Source organism: Rhagoletis pomonella, unplaced genomic scaffold, assembly GCF_013731165.1.
Source record: "Rhagoletis pomonella isolate Grant_MI unplaced genomic scaffold, Rhpom_1.0 Rhpom_scaffold_00006, whole genome shotgun sequence".
In the NCBI taxonomy this organism is placed as follows: domain Eukaryota; kingdom Metazoa; phylum Arthropoda; class Insecta; order Diptera; family Tephritidae; genus Rhagoletis; species Rhagoletis pomonella.
Genome location: NW_023458560.1, coordinates 68,385,795 through 68,407,199, shown reverse-complemented (window position 1 = coordinate 68,407,199; position 21,405 = coordinate 68,385,795). Strand labels below are relative to the sequence as shown.

Genomic DNA, 21,405 nt, shown 5'->3' with positions numbered 1-21,405 from the left:
TACAAACTCTGATTTGGATCCATACCGGGGTAGGGGACCTTCGCCAACGAGAAGAACTCCCACAAAACAATGCCAAATGACCAAACATCAGTGTAGGTGCTAAACACATGATCACTAAGCGATTCCAAAGCTAGCCATTTGATGGGCAAGGGCGCTTCACCTTGCTTCTTATAGTTTTCGCTTTTATACATGGAGCGTGCTAAGCCAAAATCGCATATTTTCACCACATTATTCTCGCAGAGTAAAATATTACGTGCAGCCAAATCGCCGTGCAATACTTTACGTGACGATAAATAGTCCATGCCGCGCGCCACTTGAAAGGCCCAACTAACCAAATCGGTTGTGGTAACAGTCATGGCTTCTGTGCTATCGGGCTTGTAGTTGGAACGCCATGCAGGCTGTACGGAATTATTGGAGAGAACATGATCTTCGTCTGAAAGGGTAATGGAAAAATTTTATAGGTGGAAAAAAATTAAACAAAAGGAGACTTTCTGGAGCATATACTTGTGTATCTAGGTATGTGTGTATGTACATTAGACCGTGGCAAAAAAAAAAATCTAAAGTATTTTTGCAAGGCAATTTCAAAAAAATATTTTTTTAATTTTTCGTTATATCTTCGCCATTTACAGTCTCTCCAAAAGTCATTAAACTTTTGCTAAGGAAGTTTTTTGATTATTCCGGTAGAACTATTTAAGCCTTTCAGGACCAATAAAATTATTCCACTCACAAAGAAATTGTGTGAGTTTCTTTATTTTTAGAATGGGCCTCTTATTTAATGAGTTATTTTTATAAAGAAGTTTTACAGAAATATATTTCTACCAAAATTAGAAAAATGTATCAAAATAAGATTTTTTTTGCAAAAATTGAACTTTTAGAAGAAAACAGAAATTTTGTTTAGAGAAAAAATAATAACAAAAAAATATAATTTCGAGGAAAAATAGTTTTTGGCAAAAAGAAAATATGTTTACCTTAATGAGAAAAAATTTAACCAATATTAGAAACAAATATTGATTGGGGAAAAAATATTAATTAATTTTTTTATTTCGGGGAAAAACTTTTTGGAAATAAAAATTTAACAAAAAATTCGAATTGTTCAGGAATAAAATTTTAGGGAAATAAATATTATAAAGAAAAATCTTTTTCGAGGAAAATCTATATTTTGAAGAGTTTTCACGAATATAGTAATCTAATCAAATTCTGAAAAAAGGTATAAAAAAAAAACTTTGCTCGGAAAATTTTAATAGTTTTTTAAGAAATTTTCCTTTGAGAACAAATTATGTTCATGAAAAACCATTATTAAGGAAAAAATATATGTCTACCCAGATTAGAAAGAGTATACCAAACGTTACAAAAAGTATTTTTGAAAATAAAAGTTTTAAAATATATTTTTTTGCGATAATCATTGCAAGGAAAAATAATTTAGGAAAAAAAATTTGTTTGGAAAAAATATGTTAACTTAATCAGAAAACAAAGCACCAAGCATTAGAATCAAAGATTTTTTGGAGAAAAAAATATTTTTGGGCAAAAAAATTTTTTTGTTTCGGAAAAAATTATTTTTGATAATGCATAAGTATTGTTTTTGGAAATAAATCAATTTAATTAATTTATTTTAAGATTGTTTAAGAAAAAAAAATATCTTATACATATTAAAAAAAATTTATTTTTTTATGAAACAAAATTATTTATTTAAAAAAAAACACTTCCAAGGAAGAAGTTCTTTAAAATCAACGAAAAAAGATTTTGGAAAAAGTTATGAGATTAATGCAAATTTCTTATAATTCTTTGCGTTCCAAAAAATGTGTTTATAATAAATCGGCCTCTAGCTAAACAAAAAATGGTTAACATAGTTTTTAGTTGAAATTAATGGTAATTTTTAGTAGAAAATAATTTTTTTGTTGAATTTTTATTAAATTACTTGGCCTTCGATGAATAACATTTTACATTCAAATCTTGAGCTTTTTTAATTATATGGCGTATGGTGCTAAGTAAGAGGGTTGGTTACAAAAAAAAAAAAAATTATTGTCAAATTGAAAATAAAAAAAAAATTAGAAAGAATTATGAGATTAATGAGCATTTCTTATAATTTTTTGCATTTATTCCAAGAAATATGTTCATAAAAAACGGGTTCTAGCGCAATAAAATTTGTTGAAAATTAAAAGACATAGTTTTTAGCTGAAGTTAAGACAATTTTTTGTAAAAAGTGATTTTTTATGTTCCATTTTGTTGTTAATACGAATTTTTTTTTTTTCATTAGATCTCGATGAATTACATTTTACATTAAAATCTTGTGCTTTTATAATTATAATTACAGGCTTATGACCCTAAGAGGTTAAAAAAATTTTTAGTTGTCGAACGTAGGTATCGCCGAAAATGTAAAAAGGAGACCCATAGGTGTTACAAAAAAAAAATTCGAAATTGCCTTGCCTGGTGTACACTGGACTTTTTTGCTGGTACGGTCTAATGTACATATGTATCTATGTATGTTTAATTTGTACCCCTACACTCACCTTCAGGTATTGTGGTCATCACTGTCTGCTCCGTTGCACCACTATCCACATGCCCCTCATATAAATCGGATTGCCGCAAATATCCAGCCGAATTGGGACGTCCAGCGCGTGTGCCGGAGCGTGGATCATTTTCAGAGTTTCTGCGATTATTTGCCGTATAATTATTGTTCACATTATTCATATGATTTACATATTGATGATTTGAAAAGGACAAATTAACATATTTTACTCCATCACTGATGCAAAAACAAAATGCCATAAAGCCATCCAAGTTCATTCGTGTAGTTATTGTTGTTTGTTATGAGCACCATAAAAGTTATATATTCCAATGTGAGGTGGGTGGGACACAAGCACCAATCGTATGCATAGCAAATAGTAGGAGTAGGTGGTAGTGACAAACATTTTCCAACACCACAAAAATTTGTTTAAAAACATTCAAATATACAAATGTCGTTGGTTAAAGTGTTTTAGGATAGGAAAGTAGTATGTAAGCAAGCATGTAAAGTGGTACCATTCAATAGTTAATAGGGTAATACATAGATTTCATTTTTTTTTTGAGGTATGAAAAATAGATTAAGAAAATAAAATTTTAGAAACTTTTACCAATCATTAACATAAATATCTAAAAAAAACATACATTTGTATGCATTTATATGTATATACATAGTAGGGCTGGGACTATCCGTACATTTGGATATCCGTTCCTTTTGGTTATCTGGATATTCGGATATTTTAAAGAATATTTGAAGGGATTTGTATAATTTTTTTTTAATTACTTAATCTATCGGGTTGCAAAGTAAATATTGAAATGCAAATTCTTTTATTTTATTGTTAATTTTTGGATCCGAATATCCGGATATCTCTACACTATTCGGATAACCGGACTATCCGGACAGCAAAAAAAAATCTCAGTCCTAATATATAATCAATCATTAAATGATATGGAGTTTTTCGACAATTTTTTAGTTCAAATATTAAAAAATGTTAAATAATGATTGCAAATAATATAATTATATCGTCGCGTATCAAACAAATTGCAAAACCGCGTATGTGAGGTTGCATAAATTATTTTCTAGAGAGTAAAAATACTCATATTTCAAAATGGTTTTCTTGTTTATAAAGCAATCGCATTTCTGGCTGGTATATTACAGGATGAATGGATAAGGATTGAGCCAAGAGCTTGTGTGAGCAAATCAAAATTTTTGCAGAGATGTATATATGGTTTATGAAGAATTTTATCAGCTTTGATTTGACGTATCTGCTTTTAAGATTGTTAAATTGGTTCGTAAGATATACGTGAATAAGGGCAAACACTTTTTGTTTTGAGCTGAATAACGGTAAATTCAAAATATCTCGAAAACGTATCAATAGAAAAAAAATTAGCTCGATTTTCGGAATCACCGAGCAATTCTACATAGAAAGTGGATAGTGGCGTCTGGAGAACAAAAGCCAAACTAAAATTTGTAATCCAGTGTTATTAATTCAACGAAATATATTTTTATTTTTTTATATGCTATGTTACCGCATAAATTTGGAGCACGTTAACCGATTTCTATAATTTTTTTAAAGGAAAGTTGGTACCTCAGAGGTAGTCCCATACTAATTTGGTTTAGATCCGATCATTGGATGATGAAGAAATTAACAGTACTCTCGTTTGTTTTTGCTTGAAAATTACTTGTTTTTATGAAAGTATGGATCGTTATCTAAAAAAACCATGTACGTAAGTCCGAATTTCACGCTTTGTAAAAAATTGGGAAAATTCGGCAAAATTCAACAAAATTGTAACAGATTTTCCATACAAAACGTGTTCGAAATTTTTTTATTTGGGGAAAAATTGTCAAAAATCAACGGTAAGTCCAAACTACTTCAAACTTCCACTTTATTAAATTGAATTGGCTACAAAAAGTGCGCACTTTAAATATTTCTGAGAAATATAATTAAAGAGCTCGCCATTTTAATAAAACTTTGTCGAGTTTTCCTAAATTTTAGGAAGTCTTTAGTTTGAACATTTAGAATTTTTTAAAGGTGTTTGAAGGTTTTAAGAGGGTTGCCAACTATTTAAAAATTCAATGAAATATGAAATTATTTTGTAAGTAAAATCAATTATGCATTACAAAATGGGTATCAATCGAAATGGCTCCAAAGGGCTTCATGTAGACTACATGAAGAAGGGTTGTCAACTGTTTAAAAAGTCATCTTGGGCAACTGAAATATGTCTCACAATGTCAGACGAAAGAGGTTTAAGAAGGTCTTACTTTGAAAATATTTTGAGGAAGGTTGAAAAAGGAAAAACCTGAAGATTTAAGACTTGCTTGCTTAGTGGTTGGCCGAGCCTCTAGTCTAGTCTAGTCTAGTAGAGGAAGAAAACAATTTTTTCGATGTTACTCAGCTCAGGGATTTGAGCCTGGATTCTATCGATCGCTTGTGTGCAACTCTAACCAATAAACTACAGCGGCCAACTAACCACTCGGTTGCGGTATACATACACTACTTTATAAAACTGTATGTATGTCTCATTGTTAAAACGTACTTTTTTAAAAGTATTTTTTATATCGGGTTAGTAAAATATAAGCGATTTTTAATGCAGTGTTAAAACAAACAAAAGGTAAACAAAAAAAGCTAAATATTACTGCGACATGCCATATTAAAAAAAACTATTTACACTATGATATATACCAGTAACTAATACATATTTGTACAAAGCGTTAACATACCGATTCAATTCGAAATTATCCGAGAAGCGTTGCTTTGTAATGGTCGGATCGATTTTGTCAGTCTCCGGATGGATTTGATTTATAAAACGTTTGCGATTGCGCAGTAAGAAGTTTTGCACATTACCATATCGGCAGTATTCCACAATTACCATCAGTTCACCTGAAATGAAATGTCAAGATTTATGTTATTACTATTCCGGCTATACCAAAAAAAGATAAAAAACAATTTAGCTACATACGTTGTGCGATATTCTTTGTGACGGCGCCCAACAAATTCACAACATTCAAATTTGGTCCCAAATGTACCATAATTTTCAATTCCGTGACCAAAGCGCGCATCACCTCATTATCCGCTATGCGTTTCACCATCTTCACAGCCACCACAGTCTCCTTTTCATCAGGTCGTATGCCCTCAGCATGCGCCTTCAAAACCACACCAAAGGCGCCAGCGCCCAATTGTTTGCCCAATTTAAGCTTTTCGCGTGGAAATTCAAAAGCTCGATCATATGGCAATAAATCTGCTTGCTCGTCCAATGTCAGCGCTGGATTTATATGCTCCACAGCACCTTCTTCAAAGTTGGCCAAACCGGCGGCTTTGTAATCTCGCAGCCGTCTCCGTTCGCGCAAAACACGCACACACAAGTAGATAACCAGCGCAATGAGTATGACGAAGAAGAAGAGTAGGCCAAGTATCCAGCCGGTGCGCATGCGTGGTAAGTCTGTGTAGAAATTGAGTATTTTTTATGCAAAGGTTTTAAAATTGATGAGTAAAAATAACTTACTTGTGATTTTAACTGCGGAACTAGCATCGACAGAGCCCAAACGATTCACGGCCACACATTTATAGATACCTTCATCTTCGGGTTTTATATATTGTATGACTAGCTTGTTGCCATCTTCTTCGATGGCTATATTGCTGCCATTGGTGAGTTCTATATCGTCTTTGTACCAGTGCACATTTGCTGCTGGTATGGCCTCCGGTGTACATTCCAATTCTAGGAAGTCGCCAAGTTTGCGCTCCAGTTTTGCATTTTCATCCAAATTGGTGTGTATCATTTTGGGAGGCAGTGGTTCTACGAGTAAATCAAGCGTAATTATCTATTAATCACTTGGCAAAGGGCTAATCCTTAAATACATTTTTATTCCCAAGAGAAACTCTTAAAGTTCATCAAAGAGTCGAGAAAGTTTGCAGATATGTAATATTATCCCATGTTTACGCTATCGTGCTCATCCTTGCTATAGGCCTATAGTGTAATGGGTAATTGACCTTGTATTCCATCCACCTCCCGACGGAATACAGTATACACCCTATCTCAGAATTTGGTTGAAGAACGCCCCATCTCAGATTCCGAGTCAAAAACGCCCTATCTCAGCACATTTTCAACGTATTTTCAGCTGAGAAAAGGCATTTTTGAACGGAATTCTGAGATAGGGTGTTTTTTCCAAAAAATTCTGAAATAGGGTGCTCTTCAATTAAATATTGAAGTAGGGCATCCTTGAAAAGTTTTCTGAGATAGGACGTTTCAGAACTGTCTGCCGAGGTAGGTCGATCTTCTGCTCAGGTGACAAAATATACTGGAAGGTTGGGCTTTGATTGGTCAGGGACGACCTGTGTTAGTGTTTGGCGAAGCTTTACCTCCGATTTGTGGAATTTACCTTGGTGTTGTCAAAAAAAGGTGAGGGACCTACAGCTTTAGGCCAACTCCAAACGGTGATCGTAATTTTAGGAAAAGCTTTTTTGCATGTCCGAAATGCACTCGAGAGGAGACCGCTAATAGAATTTTTTTTATTTTCATTTGTTTTTGATGTTCGTCGGAAACTGGGCTCGATACTATGCCCTGTAGCCCTGCGCAACTCTAACCATTATACTAATTAAAATTATTACGTTTTGTTTAATAAAAAAATAATGTGATAATGTTAAAAAAAAAAATACAAGGATGTGCAATAGGGCGCATCAATTTGTATGAGAGACCTTTTCGACTATGCGCGTATGGCACTGTAGGATTCTAAGCAAATTTGCGAAGAAATCATGGGTCTAAAATCAGTTTGGAGTTTGCCAAATTGCGAAAATGGATTTCTTTTACTTATTATCTGTTTTCGCAATTTAGCAAACTCCAAATTGATTTTAGAGCCATGGTTTCTTAGGAAACTTTGCTTGGAATTACACGTAGAGTTCTCATATGCTATACGCGCATAATAAAAAAAAAAAATTGACCCGCCCTAATGTGCAAGCATAAGATTGTTTGTAAAAAATTAAATTCAAATTATCTAATTCAGTATTAAATTCCTGAAATTTTTTTATAAGCAGAGCTAAAAAATTGACTTCGCTGTAAACTATCAGAACTGGTACGAGTATATGGGACCTTTCTTCATTTTATATATTTCTAGGTTATTTCCATTTGACTTACCATACACAAAAATACTGATATATTTGCTTTCCTGCTGATCGTAGTTGTTCGCATTTCGTGCACGACACTCATAGCTGCCCTGCGAGCGTTCTTGGATATTATTGATTTTCAACGTCCTTTGATACGAATAGCTGGTTGAGGAGTTGGTAATCACAAAATCTATGTGAAAATAAACAAGGGAAAAGGGGATACATGAATACATGTTTAAGAAGCTCTTACCAATTTTGGCTGGTATTATCAATTGCGAAGCGAATAATCTTGGCAGAGCAAACGGTTTGGCGAATACACCTAAAATTTGCATCAAAAGTGTTCGCGTTGTAAGTATGTAACTTGTACAAGCGAATACTCTAAATGAAAATTTTAGGTGTGCTCGCCAAACCGTTTGCTTCTCAATTGTCAATACCAGCCTTAGTTTTATGTACAGTGGTTTTTTGCAATGCCAACTTACTGTTGCTCTCCTCCACAAGCTCGCCATCCTTATACCAATCCAGATCGTCTGAGAAGTAGTAAGATAATGCGGCACAAGTGAGCGTCACCTCATCGCCGCGCGCAATCTTCTTATTCTCATCAATGCCCACTATGGTCATATTATCACTTATATCGCCGATAAGCACATGACCTTTGCCCTCGCCCATACCTTTTGGGTTGGCTGCCAAGCAGTGGATAATGCCTGGTTTTTCAGGCGTAAAATACAAATCGTGTATGTATTCAATAGCCAACTCGCCTGGTTGTGCATTGCGTGTGGACTAAAGAAAACAAACAAACATAAAATTTTGTATTTAATTTCATACAAAATATAATATTTAACTAAAATTTACACACATTGAAATTTTGCTCTAAACGCTTATCACACGATGGCCATCGCGGCGATATGCTGCACGGTGTAAACACCCAGGATACTATAGCCGTTGGATAGGATAATACCCGGCACTGCAAATGCGCCTCTTCACCAGCTTTTACGTAGACATCTTTCACTGTAACTTTGGGCTTATCTGTGATGCTCACATTGAATTGTAATTCTTTCACGAGCAACTCATTTTTGGCGCGTATCACATACTCGCCACTGTCTTCGAGTTGTGCATTCAAAATTTGCAACGTGATCGAGGTATCTGTTGTGTTGATCATATACTTTTTCGATGGATGAATTTGTGTCTTATCAGGTTTGTACCAGGTAAGTGTGGGGAATGGATAACCGCGATATTTGACGTTGATCTGTACCTTTTTATTGGCAGAGCTGACAATCTTGTAGTAGCCTGAGGGTTCGCTAATATTTATGTAGCCCTCATCGCGATCTAATGTGGATGATGTAGGGATCAAATGAAATACATATGTATATGTGGAAGGCAAGACATATTTAGTAGTTTACTCACTTAGTACAGTCATTTGATAATTGTTACGCCCGACATTGTTCGAATGATCGGTGCAAATGCACTCGTAAAGACCAGAGTCCGATTTCTGTGCGTTCAATATCGTCAACATTGCTAGACCCACTTGATGAGTTGATGTTGAATTAATAAATCTGGGCGTAGTTTTTACCATGCGATGCTGTGAATAAGATTTAATCGATATGTAAATGTTTGAGGTGAAGTGATTGGGGTAGTCAACGATCCTCTGATCTTTGGATTCAGTACTGATCGAGATTTTCAACTTTATTTTTGCTTTGGGTTGATCTTGATCTGGACGTTGATTTTGATAATACTATTTATTATTGCAATAATCGGAATTTATATAGAGCTAGATCCGAAATATTTTGATCAATACCACGAGGAGGCTAAAAATCAAGCTTCGAAGGATTATCTTGACCACGCTAAATAATTGCTCTTAAAGCTGGTCTCTAAAATTAGTCTTCTTCTTCTTAGAAAGGGCATAAGTACCTAGTTCTCATGGAATTTGATGCACAAAGCCAATGAGAGATGTGGTGATCTCCGAAATAGCGGCTATAACTTCTACCAAAATGTAAATTATTGTTGGCTTTCCACAAAAATTTTCATTAATAACGGCCTCAAGGTAAATACAATTGTTGAATATAATTATTATAAAGCCATAAATAAGAAAAAAAAAACAAATAACTTCAGAATAGCTTCATGATTAGTTCGGAACTATACCGAAATGATCCCGAATTAGTCCCAAAATTGCCCTGAAGTAGTCCTATAGTTGCTTTGTAAAGTTGTGAGTTTGTCCCGAAAGGATCTCGAACAAGTCTTGAAACGGTCTCGAAATGGACACTTGCTAGTTCCAAAATGATCCCGAGCTAGCCCCGAAATGTTCATAAAATATGTAGTAGTGGAATAGTCTCGAAAAAGTCCTGAAATAATTGTGAACTATTACAAAACTATTCCCAAAATAGTTCCGAACTAGGCTCAAGTTGTCCACAACTAGTCTCGTAATGGACCCGAAATAGTGGTAAACTAGTCACGAAATGCCTCTGAAATAGCTCTGGAATGATCCCGCATTAGTCCTGAATAGGCCCGAAACGGTAGAAAAAGTCGTGAACTTGTCCCGAGATGATCTCAAACAAATCTTGCAACGGTCCCGAAATGGTCCCTTATTAGTCCCAAATTAGTAACGAACTAGTTCCGAAATTGTCTAAAATAGTCCTGAACTAGCCCCAAAAATATTCCTGAAATAGCTCTGAACAGTTCCCGAAACGGTCTCGCAATGATTCCTAACAAGTCCCGAAATATTCCTGAAATAATCCTAAATACGTCCCGTCTCAAACAAATTCCGAAATGATTCTGAACAGGTTCCGTAAATATTAGGAAATAGGCCCAAAATGGTCCTAAACTAGTTGTAAACTATTCCCGAAGTTACAGATTATCGGCTGGGTTAGCGCAAATTTTGCCCATACCGAGAGCTAAGATGTTTACACATCAAAAACTTTCCCCATTGATTCTCTTCTTTCCGAAGTTATGCCAGTTATTCAAACCCAGTGTGGACAGATCAAAAAAGTAGCCACTTTAGATAGTAAGGTTGTAGTAGTGCAAATTAATTTGCATCATTTCCATCTCACTCGCCTTCATAAAGTTTACGGACAAGCATATAGATACGGCGCAGGCGCATGTCCGCATACTTTCTATACGTTGAGGAGAAGGACCGTCGAAAGCAGTTCACCAACTTATACGACACGAGGACTGGAACTGGTAATGGGCTGCGATGCAAATAACTACCATTGGAAAGTTCATACACCAGTGTAAGGAGTAAGTCTATCTTAAATTTCATCGTCTCTATTAACCTAGTAATATCTAATAATGCATTCCGGTCGTAGACTCGGCTACCAGCAGGATTAGTAACTTCTCGGACCACAGCAGGATACTAGGAATACAGATTGGGAAAGATTTTCTAGGATGAAATCCTAAGGTATAGACCTAAATGCAGGCGACGTAAGGAAGATTGGGAAAACTATAGGAAAAGCATCAATGACAAACAAAGTCGAATAAGGTTCGGAAAGAAAGATTACTGGAACATTGAAATCAACAAAATGTCACTTAGATTTTCTGAAGTTTTCCAATAACACTTGGATGGCTCCCACTTTGCTGATTATCAGGTTATCCATTTGCTATGTGGTTATATTTTTATTTTGCTTACAAACAGCAATAAACTGAAGAATAATAATCTTTAACCAGTTAACCTATTAACCCGGAATATGTAAACAAACCAATAATTTTTTTTTTAATTAGGAAACTATTACAATTCATTTATATTTATCTTTGGTTCTCACCTCTTCAACTCCAGCTGGTGTTTTCCATTGCGTTGTGTAGGAAACATCGAAGGCGATTTTCACATAACAATTTAATGTGAAATTTTCGCCAACATTGACATGTCCACGAGAATTGGAGGTTATGACCGGTTTCTCGATATATTTCGTGCTCGCTAAGAATCCAATTTGTGTTTGTTTTTTTTTGTTTTTGTTGAATTTCATAAAAAATATTGATATGTGAGTAAATCTTTACGTGATTAAAGGTTGTTAACAACTAAAAGCCAACATTACTTTGGGATCATACATAGAACAGAAAAGAATAAGGAATACGAATACAATACATAAAAGATGAATACAAAACAATGCATAAATAGAGCACAAAATATACATACATACAAAGCATGCAACAAAAGAGAAATACACAATATTTACACATATACAAAAAGGATGCAAAACGTAATTTATACAGAAAATGTACAAAAATAAAAATTAATAAAAGCTTTGTGAAAGCTTTGAAGATATGTAGCTTCCACAAAGAGGGTGGGAAAAATTAATATGTGTATGTATGTACATAAACTCATAGCAATTCTTAGAAAAGCTTTTAGGACAATTAGCTTTTGATAAAAAAACGTGAAAAAGCTTTCATATGAAAATATATTGAATTAATGGAATGAAATGTGATATAGATTTTTAAATGAGTTGAATGAGAATGAACATACAAGTACATAAATGCACGTATGTATATAAAATTACCATAGCCCACTTAAGCTTTCTATTTAGAATTTGTGCGTAATGTCTTCATCAAAGGTCTCTTGTACGTAGAATTCTATAGTGTAGATCTAAAAAGTTTCTATTATTTTTATACTACAATACATTTTAAGAAAGTAGCAATAGTTCAAAAAAAGCTACCTTGCGTATAAGCTTTCAACTTAAAAGCTTTTTTGAAGAAAAGCTTTTTCATAATAAAAACTATGCGTAATTCTATTTACCTAGCTCTGCCGAGTAAGCGGATTAAGCTTTTTTAGGTTTTCTACTTTAAAGCTTCCGGCGGCCATTTGTATTTAATGCAGTTGTCTACTTTAAAAAGTTTAAAGCAGCTGTAATAAACTCGTAGAGTCATACAACGGAATTATTGGTAATAAGTAGACAAGTGTTGGTCACATAGAGCTTTGACCGCGTGTTCGTTGATATATAATATTTAAAAAAGCTCAAAAAATAGTCAATTCAAATAGAAAATTTATAATAAGTTTAAGAAGCCACTTAAAACTACAAAAGCGTTGCAAGTAGACAAGGTGGTACCCATAACCAATTTTTAGGATCTCAATTTACCTCTCATGTGAAGCTTTTATATAGTAGAACTGCACTCGACGGGTGTAAATTACTTATTGATCGGCGAGCAAAATTAGAAAAAAAGCTGTAAACTAATTTCCCAATCCATAACCTTTCACAATAACCTGATAGATTTTTTAATAATATCTCCTAGGAGCAGTGCGCTTAGACCACCCGAGATGAGCAAATAAAGTGTTCACCCTGAGAGCGGTCATAGACAATCTACAGAAAGTTTTGAAAAGCATCTCTGCAGAAAATGCTTTGGTCATAACTGGCTTAGATTTAGGTAGGGGCATCTATCATTTTCTTTTGTTATATTCCCTTTCCATTTTTTATTCTTCTTTCCTAGGAATAACACAAGGAGAGTCAACGTGTGTCTCCACTGGTTCAAGCAGCCATAGCAACCTAGCCTAAATAGCTAAAGGAATTGAATTCATTGATAGCTGCAATTTTTATCGAAGCTTAAAAAAAAAAGTTGTCATACATCTCCGAAGAATTTTAGATCAATCAGCCTCCCTTCATGAGAGACTAATTTACCAGTATATAAGAGATAGGATTTCTCGAAAGCGATTGAGTGCCAGCATGCCTACCTAAATGGTCGATTAGTGAAATCTGGATTGCCTACAGCTGTCAAAGGCGGGGGGGTGAAATAACACAAACGGCAATAACGCAAATTTTGCTTTATTTCACTTTTAAATGGGAAATAATACCAAAATTTGAGTTTTGCTTTATTTCCAACAAAGGTTGGAAATATAATAAATTTTGCCTTATTTCCCATTGCTTATTTATACTATTTGTAAAAAAAAAAAAACAGTTTACTGACAGAAGGAAAAAGAACTTTGTTTATTCCAAAAATACAATTAAACCAAGGCACATTGAACAGGTAATATCAGTATAGCAGCTGATTTGATTTTTTTCAAATTATTTGTTCTCGATAATGTCAAATATTTTACATTTCTGCTCTCAAAAATTCTAAATTGTTAAAATCTATTTGCATGTGAAACATTTTCCATACAAAACCAGCGATTAAATAGCAGCTTTTGGAAAGCTCGCCCAACTCAGCAGCACAACCGCTGATTACTGGGCCTGGCACAGGATGATGGATCAATGCTTCGAGAAGCGAACCAATTTACTAAGAAAGAAAGTTGCAACAATTTTCATTTTTTCAATTTAAATTATGGCACATGGCACGCTTTGATGTAGAAGAAAAAAATCAGAACAATTTTTGGCACCTTCGATACCAGAAGCAACAACAAAATACAGGGAAATGTTGTTTTTGCTCAAATGCTCTAAACCTGTTTGATAGGCCTTGAATTAAACAAAAAATGTGATATAATTCATATGAAGAAAGTAATATTCACAAAATATTTTTACTTATGAAAAGTCTAACAAAATATAGGAAAAGCATCGTCTTTAGCGTCATAGCGCTTTTGTATGCATTTTTTCTGCATGCTTTTTAATATGTTAAAAACATTGCTGGAAAACCTTAAAATGTTTGCATGGAACCATGTCGCAATAAACAGATGAAGTAATAAAACGGCTTTCTCGCTTTATTTTCTGACATTCGGCTGCCTTATAGTCACATTTTATAGGCAAATTTTCAAATAAAGCAGTGGCACCTGGTAAATTCCACTATGGGTGGGATGCATGCTATAACACCATGCACAATAATTCCCATTACTTGGACATTAAAAAGCAGTTTCAGAAGTGAACTAGTGTTATTTTATCATCATATCGGTTATAATGCCACCAGTACATAATTGCGAAAGGAGGGGAGGGCCGGGAGACGCGTGCGCGACGTCGAACGCGGCGCGGGGTGGCGCGGGGCTGCGCGCGAACGCGGACCGCCGCGGCGCCGTACACTTTCAAAATTGTATACTTACAAATCCGTCCATTTAACTTGTTCATGTACTACTTTTTGTCAAATGTAACTGGGTGACTACTTACATATGTATGTGCACTATTTTGCTTTATTACTCAAATTGTTAAGTATAAAAGTTGGTCTTATTGCTCAACGAGAAATGAAATAAAGCAAATTTGTGTTATTTCACATTCAATTAGGAAATAACACAAATTTGCGTTATTGCCGTTTGTGTTATTTCACCCCCCCGTCAAAGGCATAAGAAGTCTTTTAATAACAAGAATTTCATAGCTGGCGCCTTCCACGATATAAAACAAGTTATTAATAACGTGAAACCCAGGGCACAGAATTAACCTAGGTTATACTCGTACTGGGCTCAGTGAGCGCTAGGCGAGAATACCGACAAGCAAAGTTGCAAAGCTCTTCTGACCGGTGGTCGGCCGTGGGCGGTCGAAGGAGCTTCGGCAGTAGGACAAGTGCCAACTCTCGTTTTCGACATTTTTCCCAAACGAGACCATTAGAAAGCCATGAGGTACAAAAAAACACCGTCTCAAATGGATGATGACGTTTCTGCTCTACTTTCGCTAAACTAAGCTTTAAACATCACAGCGGATATTTCATTAACTCTCCCTAGGAACTGTCTGGATGGGATATTAGCTGCCTGTGGAATTTGGTTTTGCGCAGCCAGCGCTTTCCAAACAATATCGTATGAACAATCTGCAGTTAAAGTTCCAGTCACCTAACCGAGTGCAGTTTGGAGTGCCATAAAACGAAAAATCTGAAGAATTATCATATGCTTCGGCTTCTTAAGACATTACCTAGCTTGGACGCTGTTTTGTTACATATTTGTGTGTAGAGGATAGATAGCCGTTCACCGAGGTCCGTTATTTAAAAGGTGATGCCTTATCTTGCATCAAACTGCGAGGTAGACGGAAAAGAGTATTAGCCTCTCCTACTTTAGAAGGCGGACCAAGATTATATTTTTTATTGCTTTATCCGATTTGACTTGCAAAGGTGGGGAGGTGAATTGAACTTCCCCTAGCATCTTTATAGTTCCATAGCACGACGTATGGAGTGCCAAGATAATATGGATAGATGTGAATAGATCGCTTAACGCTTGTGAAGATTTCTAACTTAAGCTTTCATTAACAACACTTCTCTGGCACCTGCGTCGAAATATTCCAGATGATCCTTGTCGAACCAAAGTTTTCGAATGAATAATGTTTCGCGTATTAAATGGTATTTTAAATGGCATTTATGAAAACATTGAAAACTACGAGTATTATGGCAAAAATTATAGCAAAACTCAGATTGAAATCAAATGAGAAAAAAATTACAAAACTTATTAGAGCGCATGCGCTTATAAAATGGAATAACAAAAAAGTGTGCGTCTAACGACAATGGAATTAGGAGGATTTGAAAATTCTATTTGGACATTAGAAGCTTTGAAAATAAAGTGCAAATTTCGCCATAAACTTTTAAACTTACAACGCTGTGTACCACGAAAGCGTGAACTATGCCATCTTGTAGTTGGGGCAGCGCGTCGCAAAAATGAGCGTTTCGTTGCGCGCACGTATGTGACGAACGGTGAAACAGTCGTCGTGGAAGTCGTGCTATTTTCAAAACTAACTTTTTCAGCGTCAGCGTAAGGGTCTGTAGCTAATTTATATGTTTTGCGATAGTCGTCAGTGGTAGTGGTCACGTGCGTCCTGCCATAACCTTCACCATTATTATTAGTAACACCAACAACATCATCAGCTAGTATATTAACGCTATTATCATCCACAATATTGCCATCACCGGGATTAGGGAGACGATCAACAGCAATACCAATACCAACACCAACATTAATATCCACATTTTCATCCACATCCACATCCACATCCGATGCTACAACTAAGTGATTTGAGAGTTTATGAAAATTATGCGTTGCTCTTAGATTAACAACATCAAAAATGCGATTAGTAACAGGCACAATTTTGTTAGTTACTGTACTTGTTGCTGTTTTCGTGCTTCGGCTGGGTCTTGGTGGGGGAATGCTCTTAGTTTTTGGGATTATGGTTCGAATGGAATTGAGTTTTGACGCGTTTATTGTGCTAGCTAGAGTAGTAGCCTCCACCGATGGTATATCCGATGCTTCAGATTGTTGAGATTTTATATACATTCGTATCGGTGTTGGTTTTATGGGTGAATTTGTTTTTTTTTTTTTAATTTTTAAAGTTGTTTTTTTTTTTTGTTTTTTTGATTAGTATATGCAAAAACCATCGAAATGAGAGAAAGGTAAAAATGGTGTTTCCGGGAGAGAAGAAAAAAAAATTAAGTATTTAAAGATGTGCGCAAATTTTTATGTGCTTGATTTTTGTCTAAGACTAAAATAGATTTTTCGAAATTCCTCTAAATGAATCTATACCAACACCATTTTATTTTTAATAATATTTCAACTACGAACGAATCTGAAGTTTAAAATTGTATTTAAGTCATAAATATACTATAGTTTATCTAGAAAAAGTTATATTCAATATCTCTATAAATATAAAAAAATTAAAAATCAATTTAAAAATTAAAATAATATCTCAATCACCTTTAACCACAATAAAATTAAAAAAAAAAATTAATCCTTCGTCCCATCTGCCAATTTTAGTAAAATTTTTCAAACATTGCATGAAAATTTAAGCTATTCTAACTCTAAATTCAATAACATTTCCTTTTTTTTTTAGAAATAAAAGTAACAGTATTACATAAGAAAGAGATAAGGTACATAAAAGTATTTAGATAGGTACAAGAGACACAGAAAACAATCACAAATGTGGGGTGCAAAACTCACGATTAACAGGTTCGTTACCAACAAAATGGATCTCAAAAGTTTGTTCCTCCTCTTCATTATCTAGAGACGGCACTTTCGGGCGGCACATATAGCTGCCGCTATCGGTAATGCCGCGTATTTCGACGACGAAACCGCGTTGTGGATCATAACGGCCGGTACTCTCACTGGAAAATGTCTAAATAAGCAATGAATGAATGTTTTTTTTTTTTTTGTGTTGAATTTGAAAAAGTCTAAAAAAAAAAATACTTAAAAATTATTATGAAGAGCTAGCGGTAAGCGTGTGAAGAGCGTAGTAGTGGTGACAGTGTGTAGTATGCTTGTGTAAATGCATATAAAAATACCACCACGAAATTGGTAATTAAGTTAAAAGTGAAGCGAGAAATATAAATTGCCTTCTAATGTTAGAGGCCACCTTAAAATTTCCCTGCCTAAGTTGATGTTTTAGATATATGTATATTTGTTTTAATTTGAACATAATCAAATTGTTATTCGTAAGTAGCTTATCGATCAAATTTAGTCATGTGCTTTGTTCAGATAGCCAGCTAAATTGAGCAATTAAGAAATTATAGTTATTTAATTGACAATTAACCACAATTTGTCAATTTATAATTTAGTTAAAAAAAAGAGACTAATGCTTTCATTCGACCTGAATGAATTTAAAACTAAATTTACAAAATTTCGTTGGCTATTTAAACATGGTTTAGGGGTGAGCATTTTCTCTAAAAATTTATGTAATATACAAATTGTGCGTTTCTTAAATTAAATAAATAATAAATATCTACTGGTGATTTTTGGGAGAATAAAATAAATGAATGTACGAGTTACATGTACTGGCTGTATTCAAAATTTACTCCTTACAAGTTACTTTATAATAAATATGTACATATACATGTATTTACAAAAATATTCAGAGTCAGATTTTATGGAAAGGAATATGTTTAAATATTTATTTAACTACATTTTACTTTCAAAATAGTATACATACTTAAATAGTACATAGTTATTAATTTATGGATTTTTGTTTTTAATGTGTATGAGGTTACCTTTACAATTATGTATGCACTCCACCTTCGTTTTTTTCAAAGTTGTTACCCTGACTTATTCGTGTATAAAGGATTTAATAATGAAAGCATTTTTAGGGCAAGGTATTCCGAAAGAGCCCTAAAACCAAATTTTGTTTTTACCTTTGCTTGAGCTATTCGGCTTTTAAAACCTGGAACACTTAATCTAAAATCGGCTGAGTTTTTGCCCTACATATCCCCTAAATATAAATTACATGTACATACATATATATGTATATCTGAAAGAGGGTCATGATCTACGTCAGTTGTCATTAATGTTCCTAGAAATCTGTTTATTTATATGCAAAAGGTATGTGAATTAGAGAAATTTCCATCCCATATAAATTCTTATATTTATGCATTTCGCATCAGAACGTTATGTAAAATAAATAAAAATACCCATAGTATAGGAAAAAGATCGTTCTTTATAATAAGCCTGGTTTGGTCGGATTATCGACTTCGGGTTTCGACCGGAAGCGGGTTAAACTGATCGGAAGTCCATTGTTTTAATCGGAAGTCCATTCCAGAAAAAAGATTCCGACAAAAGTTGTGTAGTTTTTCCGTAGAATCCGAATTTGTGGTAAAAACTTGTATGTCAAATTTAAAAAAAAAAGTCGAAACCGGAAGTCGGTTATGCGACCAAAAGATTGTCTGATTTTTTTTATTTTAATTGTACTAATATTTGTGTCCATTGAAATGCATTTTTTTTTAGCTAATGCGCCGTTTTTGGAGCAAACATCAAAATCAACATTATGGATTTTCAACGGATTACGGATTTCAGGTGGTTTAAGAAGAAGGTTTTAGTTTTAATATATTTTGGAGAGGGTTGCCACCTGTTGAAAAGTCGAATTAAATTAAATTATTTACGAGTTATATGGAATATTAAAATATCGATGTCAAACGAAAGAGTGTTAAGAAATCTATAGTTTGAAAAAAATGAATGTTTTTATGCTGTTTGGCGAGGTTTGTCACCCGTTTAAATTGAATTTATTTTATAAGCGAAATAAATTATTAAAAGATGGTTGTCAATCGAAATGATTTTGAAAATACTTTATTTCTAAACTATAAGCTTAAAAGTCAAATTGAACTCAATTCAACAGTTAATTGAAATATGTATTACAATCTCGGGCGAAAGAGGTTTAGGAAGAGTTTACTTTGAATATATTTTTGAACTGTCTAATGAGTAGAATTGAAATAGTAGTTTGAATTTGTTTGATACAAACACAATTTTCGCAGTTTTTGAAAGTTTTTGAAAGTTTTTCCAATTGTGTGTATTTTTTTTTTTTGACTACAAATTTTGACGTCATACGAGTTCACTAGATGCTCCTATTTTTTTTTTTTTTAAGTAGATACCGATTTAATATCTACTTTCAGAGTATTTTTACATATTATGGACTAATCTTTATTTATCGAATGCATATTATGGATTACTACCGTTTGAATATTTATACAAAACGGATACATTACCAACACTAAACAACTGGAAGGATAAATATATTGTAAATGAATACATATTTCAGAGCACTCAGATATATCTGTACATATGACTTGTAATCTACTAGTATTTATGCATATATGTACATATGTACTATAAATCCTATATATCTACTAAAAATATGTATGTACATAGAATTAAAAATTCGAATATAACATACGTCTTTTGATAACAAAAAAATCATGTGAACTGTTCGTGCTTCCATTTCGGCTAAAACATTCCAAATCGGTTATATTTTCTACATTGCGTATGATAAAGCCAATTCTTGGCTCAAACTCTATCGACTCATACACATTGCCAGGTGGAAAACTTGTCAGCTGGGGCACCGATTTTGAGGAACATAAAACCTTTGCCTCACCATTATCCTAAAGGCAATAATAATAGATAATAAGTGAAAAACAATAAAAAAAAATAAAATTATGTAGAAACCATAACCATGAAAGTGAGAAAAAGATATGTGTATAAGTACATACTATGTTTGTGCTTATACTAATAAAACCAAGAATAATTAGTTAAGTAAAAAAAGAAGCTTTCAACTAATTAGCAAGTGAAAAGCTTTATATGTTAAACGAGCTTTAAAGCAATATTGAAAATGTTTTAGGAAAACTTACCTCGCCATGTGATGTGGTTAGAAGCACTTCTATATTCGGCATAGTCGGCTTACAAGGTATCACTGTATCTTGATACTGATAAGCGGTTATAATAGGAAATTCCGTTAACGCCAATAAATTCGCAGGATCTGGAAAAATACAAAAAATCGGAATGTTAAATTTTTTTTTTGGTATTACCAAACAAAGTACACATTCTCTACTTACCGTTGACGTACACGTAAATGGAGGATGCCTTATTGTTATTCACCAATTCGACCACCTCTTCATCTAGCATTTCGTCGAGACTTTTGCTAACGCTCGATTCTTTTATGCAATAATAACTGCCCACATTTAGGTATGATATCTCCAATAGGTAGAGCATACTGCCAAATGGTCGTTGCGGATCGCCGGTATCAAATGTTTTCACCTCGTGTGCCGGCGTATTAGGCGTAACTTTCCAGAGCAATGGTTCATTGGCCTCACAACGTATTGTATAATTTGTATTCATTTCCAGCGTTACATATTCCATTAGCGGTGTAATTAACGGTGCACCATATTCGACGGCATAATTACGCCGGAAGTTATCGTCGCCGTCAGCATTATTGGCAGGTGTTGGATGTGGCGCTGAAAAGAATTCGTTATTTTAGTAATAACAATGCTCGAATATTGTTGTTGCAAATGTTAGATATTTAAAGAATAAATAGCAAAGGTAATATACACTAGGTGACAAATGAAAGTGTACATCTTGTTCTTATAAAATATTCACAATTATTTTCATGAACAATTTTTTTGCATTCATTACATATTTATGAAAATATAGTTAATTCTACACATAAACCATATAAATGAATGTTTGACACCTTATATAAAATTCGCAAAAATTAAAAAAAAAAAATTCGCTAAAATTTTCAACTTTTTA

At 33.9% G+C, this 21,405-nt stretch overlaps 1 protein-coding gene across 1 annotated transcript in view; it reads right to left on the bottom strand.

Moving 5' to 3' along the window:
• LOC118742067 (vascular endothelial growth factor receptor 1-like) overlaps nucleotides 1-21,405 on the bottom strand; it is a 109,419-nt gene that overhangs the window by 15,225 nt on the left and 72,789 nt on the right. Inside the window, exons 3-16 of the mRNA XM_036474034.1 lie at nucleotides 20,712-21,110; nucleotides 20,508-20,635; nucleotides 17,341-17,515; nucleotides 16,005-16,652; nucleotides 11,348-11,499; nucleotides 9,000-9,174; nucleotides 8,452-8,921; nucleotides 8,078-8,375; nucleotides 7,630-7,788; nucleotides 6,004-6,294; nucleotides 5,461-5,940; nucleotides 5,222-5,381; nucleotides 2,508-2,647; nucleotides 8-433 (exon numbers count right to left, since the gene is read on the bottom strand). Of these exons, the coding sequence (XP_036329927.1) occupies nucleotides 8-433; nucleotides 2,508-2,647; nucleotides 5,222-5,381; nucleotides 5,461-5,940; nucleotides 6,004-6,294; nucleotides 7,630-7,788; nucleotides 8,078-8,375; nucleotides 8,452-8,921; nucleotides 9,000-9,174; nucleotides 11,348-11,499; nucleotides 16,005-16,652; nucleotides 17,341-17,515; nucleotides 20,508-20,635; nucleotides 20,712-21,110 (4,101 nt within the window). The remainder of the gene's footprint in view (nucleotides 1-7; nucleotides 434-2,507; nucleotides 2,648-5,221; nucleotides 5,382-5,460; nucleotides 5,941-6,003; nucleotides 6,295-7,629; nucleotides 7,789-8,077; nucleotides 8,376-8,451; nucleotides 8,922-8,999; nucleotides 9,175-11,347; nucleotides 11,500-16,004; nucleotides 16,653-17,340; nucleotides 17,516-20,507; nucleotides 20,636-20,711; nucleotides 21,111-21,405) is intronic.